This window comes from Aquarana catesbeiana, linkage group LG13 (genome assembly GCF_042186555.1).
Source record: "Aquarana catesbeiana isolate 2022-GZ linkage group LG13, ASM4218655v1, whole genome shotgun sequence".
Lineage (NCBI taxonomy): Eukaryota > Metazoa > Chordata > Amphibia > Anura > Ranidae > Aquarana > Aquarana catesbeiana.
The window spans coordinates 225,139,121-225,149,094 of NC_133336.1; the positions used below are offsets into that span (position 1 = coordinate 225,139,121).

Genomic DNA, 9,974 nt, shown 5'->3' on the forward strand with positions numbered 1-9,974 from the left:
AATAGGTTACCCTTGACCGAGTCTTCTCTCTCACAGCTTCTGGGCCAGTTAGAAAACACTGGACCTCCTCCTGCCGACAAAGAGAAAATCTCCTCCCTCCCAACTGTCACAGTCACACAGGAGCAAGTGGGTGAGTGTCCGGCATCCCCCCTTTCTTCTCTATCCTTAGCACAGCAGGGAATGTCCCCCAACCGCCTGAGTGAGATAATGTCCTCCAACCGCCTGAGATAATGTCCTCCAACCGCCTGAGATAATGTCCTCCAACCGCCTGAGATAATGTCCTCCAACCGCCTGAGATAATGTCCTCCAACCGCCTGAGATAATGTCCTCCAACCGCCTGTGATAATGTCCTCCAACCGCCTGTGATAATGTCCTCCAACCGCCTGTGATAATGTCCTCCAACCGCCTGTGATAATGTCCCCCAATCGCCTGAAACCACCACTGTCCAGGGCTGATCAGCAGGAAGGTCTCACTTTACAGGAGACAGACTCCATATTCTGAGATAGTAACGGTTTGTGACAGAAATGACATTAAGAGGTAAAGAGAACAATTGGTGGCTTTGCCTTCTCCCCCCCCCGATCAATCTTTCTTTATGTTGCAGACATGGGTCTGGAGTGTCCGGTGTGTAAAGACGATTACACGGTATCGGAACAGGTGCGGCAGCTTCCCTGCAATCACTTCTTCCATGGAGACTGTATCGTGCCTTGGCTGGAAATGGTAAGTCCCTCCATTTGTCCTAATGGCTTTCTTACCATCTGATCAGGAAAGGGTTGAAATAACTCCATTGGATAAATGAAGGAGGATCCATGTTACTATTCCCATATCCCACCAATATCTATAAAACACAAAACATTTTGTAGCAAAGGGACTGTAGGAGGGGCATACAGGGAGTGAGCGAAGCCAACAAAAGAGAAAAAATACCATAAAATGAATAAAATAAGTTTATTGTACAAAATTTAAAAAGAACATAGTGGGGACCATATCCGTGTAATATACCCAGCTTTAAATATTCACATCTGCACTACAGAGAACATTCCTGTTTTTACAAAGAAGGTCCACATAAGCTCGACGCGTTTCGTAAAACTTTCTTCTCTCCATGAGCAGCCCCCATGATGGGTGTGCAGTATACATAGAATTACACAAAAAAAACACCACTATAATCTTAATTTTTAATATAAGAAGCTCAACACATTTCGTAAAACCATTCTTCAGGAGAACATGTGAACACATACGATGTCCGAGAACACGGCTCAGTGCATTAAAAAAATGTCATAAGACCTTATTCTGGTGAGTCGGCATGCATAATGAAGCAGCAGGGAGCTTGTAAAGGATTATAAATTCATGAATGTGGCACCAGCACATACCATAAACTATCGCCCATATGAGTGGGGTATGCGTATGTAGAAGGTAAGTGCATCAAGTGGTGTCTATGGGTGCATGGTCATTAATTGGTAGTGGTATACAACGATCATAAATGAAGAATAAAGTGGTGGTTTTTGCGTAATCTTATGTATACCACGCATTGATCATGGGGGCTGTGTTTACGAAACGCGTCAAGCTTCTTCAATAGATCTTCTTTGAACTACAGAGAACATTCCTGTTTTTACAAAGTAAAAAGTTTGGGACTTTGAATGGAGGTGTAGGACGTGTAAGTCAAATGCCTCCATCCCTAACATGCGAGAAAAAGAAAGGGGGGGTTCTCTGTAGTTCAGGGTATATTACGTGGATATGGTCACTACTATGTCCTTTTCTAAATGTTGTACAATAAACTTGGCATTTTACGGTATATTTTCTTTTTTGTTGGCTGAGCTCTCCACATGTACAGTGAGAGGAAAAAAGTATTTGATCCCCTGCTGATTTTGTACATTTGCCCACTGACAAAGAAATGGTCAGTCTATAATTTTATTGGTCTTTTTTTTATAACAGTGAGAGACAGAATAAAAATATCCAGAAAAACGTATTTCAAAAAAGTTATAAATTGATTTGCATTTTAATAAGTGAAATAAGTATTTGAGCCTTTCCCAAAACATGACTTGGTACTTGGTGGAGAAACCCTTGTTGGCAATCAGAGGTCAGACGTTTCTTGTAGTTGGCCCCACCAGGTTTGCACACATCTCAGGAGGGATTTTGTCCTCTTTGCAGATCCTCTCCAAGTCATTAAGGTTTCAAAGCTGAGGTTTGGTAACGCCAACCTTCAGCTCCCTTACATATATTCTATGGGATTAAGGTCTGGAGACTGGCTAGGCCACTCCAGGACCTTAATCTGCTTCTTCTTGAGCCACTCCTTTGTTGCCTTGGCTTCCAGCCTTGTCATGCAGGAAGACCCATCCATGACCCATTTTCAGTGCCCTGGCTGAGGGAAGGAGGTTCTCACCCGGTATATGGCCCCGTCCATCGTCCCTTTTGATGTGGTGAAGTTGTCCTGTCCCCTTAGCAGAAAAACATCCCCAAAGCATAATGTTTCCACCTCCATGTTTCGGTGTGGATGGTGTTCTTGGGGGTCCACCTCCATGTTCCGGTGTGGATGGTGTTCTTGGGGTCATAGGCAGCATTCCTCCTCCTCCAAACACGGCGAGTTGAGTTAATTCCAAAGAGCTTGATTTTGATCTCATCTGACCACAACACTTTCCCCCAGTTCTCCTCTGAATCATTCAGATGTTCATTAGCAAACTTCAGAGGGACCTGTACATGTGATTTCCTGAGCAGGAGGACCTTGCGGGGGACTGCAGGATTTCAGTCCTTCACGGTGTAGTGTGTTACCAATTGTTTTCTTGGTGACTATGGTCCCAGCTGAGATCATTGACAAGATTCTCCTGTGTAGTTCTGGGCTGATTCCTCACCGTTCTCATGATCATTGAAACTCCACGAGGTGAGAGCATGGAGCCCCAGACCGAGGGAGATTGATCGTTATTTTGTTTCTTCCATTTGGGAATAATCACACCAACTGTTGTCACCCTCTCACCAAGCTGATTGGCGATGGTCTTGTAGCCCATTCCAGCCTTGTGTAGGTCCACAATCTTGTCCCTGACATCCTTGGACAGCTCTTTGGTCTTGGCCATGGTGGAGAGATTGGAATCTGATTGCTTCTGTGGACAGGTGTCTTTTATACAGGAAACAAGCTGAGATTAGGAGTGCTCCTAATCTCAGCTCGTTACCTGTATAGAAGACACCTGGGAGCCAGAAATCTTGCTGATTATTAGGGGATCAAATACTTATTTCACTCATTAAACGGCAAATTATTTCATAACTTTTTTCTGGATATTTTTATTATTCTGTCTCTTACTGTTATAATAAACCGATCATTAAAATTATAGACTGATCGTTTCTTTGTCAGTGGGCAAAACGTACAAAATCAGCAGCCGATCAAATACTTTTCCCCCCTCAATGTATGCCCCTCCTTCAAAATGTTTTGTATTGGAAATAACACACCCATAGAGGGCAAAGCACAGGTTCTCTTTACTGCCTCCTCCTCCTGTATGAGCAAAGCAGATGATTGCGCTAAAGTGAAGCTCCGCCCAATGCTATGAGGAATGCTGTCCCCTCCCCCCAGCATGCCCACTAAGCATAAGGTCATTTCTGTGGACATTCCCCAAGACATAGGCTTCCTGTAAGGCTTCATTGATTGGTAGGGAAGCAGAAGTTGGGGCAGATATGGGAAAGCTGCCTTCAGATTTGAGTACTGTTGCCTTGGTTGCAAGGAAGAGAAAAAGTAAAAAAAAAAAATTTTAACTTTTTTTTTTTCCCTCCCCCCCTTTAGCATGACACATGCCCCGTCTGCCGAAAGAGTTTAAATGGCGAGGACTCGACCCGCCCTTCTCCCAGCTCCGGCTCCTCCGACAGCAACAGCTACAGCAGCGACAGCCATTCACACGACCAATGGACCTACTAAAGGCCCCCCTCGGAAAAAAAAAAACCCATTCCTCGCGGCGTGTACAGTATATACGAGGTCAGTCCAGAAAGGCTTGGGGGAAAAGGGGGTCCCTGGAAGACCCTAGACGTTGCCACAAACCATCATTTTTTTTTTCGCCAACCTTCCAGATTCTACCACCCGCCGAAATGAAAGGGGGACCTCCTTCAAGGAATAAAGTGCTGCTTGGCTCCAGAAAAAAAAATGTGAACTCCTTTTTTTTTTTTTTAGTTTTGCTGTATGAGCAGCGACCAAGTCCCTGTTCAAAGTGGAGACTTTAGGTTTCTGGACTTCCAGCAGTTTCCCCCCACTCGTCCAGGTTCGCAAAAATCCCGGTTCAGTGGGGGGGCCTGTGTGCACGCCGGGGAGAGTCAACCAGAGACCCAACCGAGCCACACATGTTTGCAGTAGGTTGTCCCCCCGGGGGGGTCATGTGACCTTCTATTGTAATATTCGGAAGGGGATGAATTCTTTTAGACTCGCCTTGTGACTGGACAATTACCCCCCCTCCTCGTGACATCTCACCGCTCTCCTATCAGGACTTGAATATTGAGATCCTTGGGGTTTTTTCTTTTTTTTTTTTTTTTTTTTTTTTCATTTTTGCACATAATTTGACCTTCTTGTCCCCTCCCGATTTCCCCTCTTTTAGTTCCCCTTTTTGGCTGGGCGTGGGGCACACAATTAAAGGGGGTCTAAAAAAACAAAAACAAACAAAAAACAGGTCTAATGACCATATATACTATTAAATATTTGTAAAGTTAACATAAATTTGTTCATATACCCTGAAACGCTGAGAGTTTTTATGTGTGTTTGTTCTCCATGGTGGCCCTTCCTCAATAGATTGGTTCCATGTACCAAAAGCAATACCCAGAAGCACCTTGTATTGAAAAATTTGGGTTCGTGTTTGGGGGTGGGGGCGACAAAATGGCTCCCTTCAATCCAAAGCTGCCCTCTGCAGTACCTGTTGTCCACCACATGATGTCCTCATTCACCTCAATCCCAAGCTGCTCCCTGCAGTACCTGTTGTCCGCCACATGATGTCCTCAGTCTCTTCAATCCAAAGTTGCCCCCTCCAGTACCTGTTGTCCACCACATGATGTCCTCAGTCTCTTCGATCCCAAGCTGCCCCCTGCAGTACTTGTTCTCTGTCACAAGATGTTTCCAGTCTGAACCTTCTCATCTGCAGTAGTTGCCCTCTGCCACATGTCTTCAGTCTCTTCAAAACAAAGCTGTTCCCTCCAGTACCTGTTGTCCACCACATGATGCCCTCAGTCTCTTCACTGCCCGTGCACTACCTGTTGTCTACCACATGATGCCCTCAGTCTCTTCACTGCTCCTGGAGTACCTGTTGTCCACCACATGATGCCCTCAGTCTCTTCAATCCAAAGTCGCCCCCTGCAGTACCTGTTGTCCACCACATGATGTCCTCAGTCTCTTCAATCCCATGCTGCCCCCTGCAGTACCTGTTGTCCACCACATGATGCCCTCAGTCTCTTCAATCCAAAGTCTCCCCCTGCAGTACCTGTTGTCTGCCACATGATGCCCTCATTTTCTTCATCCAAAGCTATCCGCTGCAGTACTTGTTCTGTTACAAGTTGTCCTCAGTCTTTCCAATTTGAAACTTCTCACCTGCAGTAGTTGCCCTCTGCCACATGATGTCCTCATTCTCTTCAATAGAAAGATGCCCCCCTGCAGTACCTGTTGTCTGCCACAAGATGTCCTCAGTCTCTTCAATCCAAAGTCACCCCCTCCAGTACCTGTTATCCACCACATGATGCCTTCAGTCTCTTCACTGCCCCTGCACTACCTGTTGTCCACCACAAGATGTCCTCAGTCTCTTCAATCCAAAGTTGCCCCCTCCAGGACCTGTTGTCCACCACATGATGCCCTCAGTCTCTTCAATCCAAAGCTGTCTGCTGCAGTATCTGTTGTCCACCACAAGATGTCCTCAGTCTCTTGACTGCCCCCTTCACTACCTGATGCCCTCAGTCTCTTCAATCCCAAGCTGCCCCCTGCAGTACCTGTTGTCCGCCACAAGATGTCCTCAGTCTCTTGACTGCCCCCTGCACTAACTGATGTCCTCAGTCTCTTCAATCCAAATCTGGTCCCTGCAGTACTTGTTCCAAAGTCACCCCCTCCAGTACCTGTTGTCCACCACATGATGCCCTCAGTCTCTTCAATCCAAAGCTGCCCCCTCCAGTACCTGTTGTCCACCACATGATGCCCTCAGTCTCTTCAATGCAAAGTCACCCCCCCCCCCAGTACCTGTTGCCCACCACATGATGCCCTCAGTCTCTTCAATCCAAAGCTTTTAATGCAATATTCCCAGAGCACACATTCCTGTAAAAATGTCTGTATTCAAGAATGGGTGCTGAAGCGACCAAGAGCTGGAACCGTGTATAGTCAAAGGAGGTAATGTCACCAGCACACCAGGATCTCCAAAATTGGGTCCAAAACTTTAATCAGCGATCACATAATTACAGCAGAAAGCAATGTTTCAGAGCTATGCAGGACCCCTTCATCAGGCATGGTCACATCAATCCAAAGCTGCCCCCTCCAGTACCTGTTGTCTCCCACATGATGCCCTCAGTCTCTCCAATTCAAAGCTGTTCCCCTGCAGTACTAGTTCTCAACCACAAGATGTCCTCAGTCTTTCCAATCTGAACCTTCTCATCTGCAGTATTTGCCCTCAGTCTTTTCATTCCAAAGCTGTCCCTTGCAGTATGTGTTCTCTGAAACAAGATGTCTTCATGTTCTCCTAAATCCAAAGTTGTCCATCGCAGTACTTGTTCTCTGCCACATGATGTCCTCATTCCTCTGGTCTGAATGACGCCCAACATCACTTAACCCTTTGCAGTAATATTTCTCTACCACAAGATGTCCTCAGTCTCAAGCTGCCCCCTTGCAGTACCTGCCTCTGCCAGAAGATGTCCCCAGTCTCAAGCTGGCCCCCTGCAGTACCTGCCTTTACCACAAGATGTTCTCGGTCTTTCCAACAGAACCTGTCCCCCTGCAGTAACTGCCTCTGCCAGAAGATGTCCTCAGTCTTTCTTTAGTCCGAATCTGTCCCCCTGCAGTACCTGCCCCTGCCACAAGATGTCCTCAGTCTTTCTTCAATCTGAACCTCCCCCCCGCAGTACTTGTCCTCTGCCACAAGATGTCCTCATTCTCCAGATTGGAAAGACTAAGGACAGCTTGTGGTAGAGGCAGGTAGTGCAGGGGGCCACCTTGACTCTGGGGACATCTTGTGGCAGAGGCAGGTACTGCAGGGGGGCAGCTTGAGACTGGGGACATCTTGTGGCAGAGGCAGGTACTGCTGGGGGGCAGCTTGAGCCTGGGGACATGTTGTGGCAGAGTCAGGTACTGCTGGGGGGCAGCTTGAGACTGGGGACATCATGTGGCAGAGGCAGGTACTGCAGGGGGGCAGCTTGAGACTGGAGACATTGTGAGGCAGAGACAGGTACTTCAGGGGGACAGCTTGAGACTGGGGACATAGTGAGGCAGGTACTGTAGGGAGACAGCTTTGAGCCTGAGGACATCTTGTGGCAGGGGCAGGGGACAGCTTGAGACTGGGGACATCTTGTGGCAGAGGCAGGTACTGCAGGGGGACAGCTTGAGACTGGGGACATCTTATGGCAGAGACAGTTACTGAAGGGGGACAGCTTGAGACTGGGGACATAGTGTGGCAGAGGCAGGTACTGCGGGGGGGGGGGGGGGCAGCTTGAGACTGGGGACAACTTGTGGCAGAGGCAGATACTGCAGGGGGACAGGTTCAGATTGGAAAGACCGAGGACATCTTGTGGTAGAGGCAGGTACTGCAGAGGGGCAGCTTGAGACTGGGGACATTTTGTGGCAGAGGCAGGTCCTGCAGGTGGACAGCTTGAGACTGGGGACATTGTGAGGCAAAGGCAGGTACTGCAGGGGGACAGCTTGAGCCTGAGGACATCTTGTAACAGGGGTAGGTACTGCAGGGGGACAGCTTGAGACTGGGGACATCTTGTGGCAGAGGCAGGTACTGCAGGGGGGCAGCTTGAGACTGGGGACATTGTGTGGCAGAGGCAGGTACTGCGGGGGGGGGGGGGGGGGCAGCTTGAGACTGGAGACATCGTGTGGCAGAGGCAGGTACTGTGGGGGGACAGCTTGAGACTGGGGACATAGTGTGACAGTGGCAGGTACTGTGGGGGGACAACTTGAGACTGGGAACATAGTGTGGCAGAGGCAGGTACTGCGGGGGGGGGGGGGAGCAGCTTGAGACTGGAGACATTGTGTGGCAGAGGCAGGTACTGTGGGGGGACAGCTTGAGACTGGGGGGGACATAGTGTGGCAGAGGCAGGTACTGCGGGGGGGGCAGCTTGAGACTGGAGACATCGTGTGGCAGAGGCAGGTACTGCGGGGGGACAGGTTCAGAGCCAGATTGCGGACAAAGACCGAGGACACCTTGTGGTGGAGAACGAGTACTGCAAAAGAACAGCTTCAGAGCCAGATCGCTAACATTTTTTAGGATGGTTTGGAAATGGAGCCAACTTACTGTTGTTAATAACAAGTTTGCTTTACAGTGTACCTCCAGTCAACTACTTCTTTAGGCGTTGGATGGAGTAGGGAAGGGATGGACTGGAGTCTGCCACTGATGACCACCTGTGAATGCCAACTGCCTGGCCGTTATACAGAACCTCCTCTTGCTTCACCAGTAGTTCCAGAGTTCTGGTCCAGAACAAGTGTGAAGAATATTAATGTCACGCCAAAAGTCAGATGTCCTTCCATGCACATTGGCACTGCGCCAGGGGATCGCCATGTCCGCAAAGTAGCATTTACGGGATGGGAAGTTACCAATGGCATATTCCATGTTCCATTCCTCAAATTGACTAGGTCAATCACAATACCTCGGCCCTAGAAAGCTGACCTCTGTCCCCCAGTTGTATATAAGGCACGGTGCTGTGCTGCCCTCTGGTGTAGAAGCCTGGGTACTGCATATGCAGAAAGCTGACCTCCATCCTCCGGTTGTATACAAGACATGCTGCTGTTCTGCCCTCTGGTGTGGAAGCCTGGGTACTGCACAAGCAGGAAGCTGACCTCCGTCCACCATGTGTATATAAAGCACAGTGCTTTGCTGCCCTCTGGTGTGGAAGCCTTGGTAGTGCACAGGCAGAAAGCTGATCACCATCCCCCAGTTGTACGTAAGACGCAGTGCTGTGCTGCCCTCTGCGAGAAGGTGTCTTTGGATCTTCCAATCTGAACCAGTCCCCCTGCAGTACCCGCCTCTGCCACAAGATGTCCTCAGTCCCTCTTCAGTGGGAAGCTGTCCCCCTGCAATGATCTTTTGCTTTCGATATTTTGGCTTGCGGACCCCAGAACAAGATTACATATATCAAGGTCTCATTGACTCTCATTTGCTACATGCTTGTTCCAGCCATAGCCAGGCAACTGGTGACCCATGTAGTTTTCATGACTGTCGTCTTGTAAAGGAAGCCTGAACTGAAAGAAATACAGAGATGGCCATTGCTAATGTCTCCTTATACCTAAGCCTGAAGTTTAATATATTTTGCCTTTCCCCTCATCAGCATGAGAATGTGATTTTTTTTAAATGAAACCATTCCATATTTCATACACTTTATTTTCTACCTAGTGATGTCATCACTGGGCCTCTGTGTGTCTCAATGCAATGCAGGCAGTTCATGGCTAGTGGGAGGGGTCGGCAGAGTGCTGAAAATAGCTTGCTGAAAACATCACAGCACCCTGCCTGTGCAGTAATCCCCGCTTCTGCACCAGAGGGCAGCGCAGCATTGTGCCTTATGTACAACTGGGGGAATGGAGGTCAGCCTTCTGCCTGTGCACTACCCCAGCTTCCACACCAGAGGGCAGCGCAGCACTGTGCCTTATAGACCACTCTGGGATAGAGGTCTGCCTGTGCAGTACCCAGGCTTCCACACCAGAGGGCAGCGCAGCACTGTGCCTTATATACAACTGCGGGATGGAGGTCAGATTTTCTGTTCTGCAGAGTGGATGAAAAGGTTTATAAAATACATACAGAAAATACAAACCTATTACCGTGCGGCAGAGCCGTCCCGAG

General features: G+C 48.5%; 1 protein-coding gene across 1 annotated transcript in view; it reads left to right on the top strand.

Moving 5' to 3' along the window:
• Positions 1–4,695, top strand: part of RNF115 (ring finger protein 115) — a 40,480-nt gene extending 35,785 nt beyond the window's left edge. Inside the window, 3 exon segments of the mRNA XM_073609330.1 lie at positions 37–130; positions 602–717; positions 3,758–4,695. Coding sequence (XP_073465431.1) covers positions 37–130; positions 602–717; positions 3,758–3,889 — 342 coding nt within the window. The 3' untranslated portion in view covers positions 3,890–4,695.
• The last annotated feature ends 5,279 nt before the right edge of the window (positions 4,696–9,974 follow it).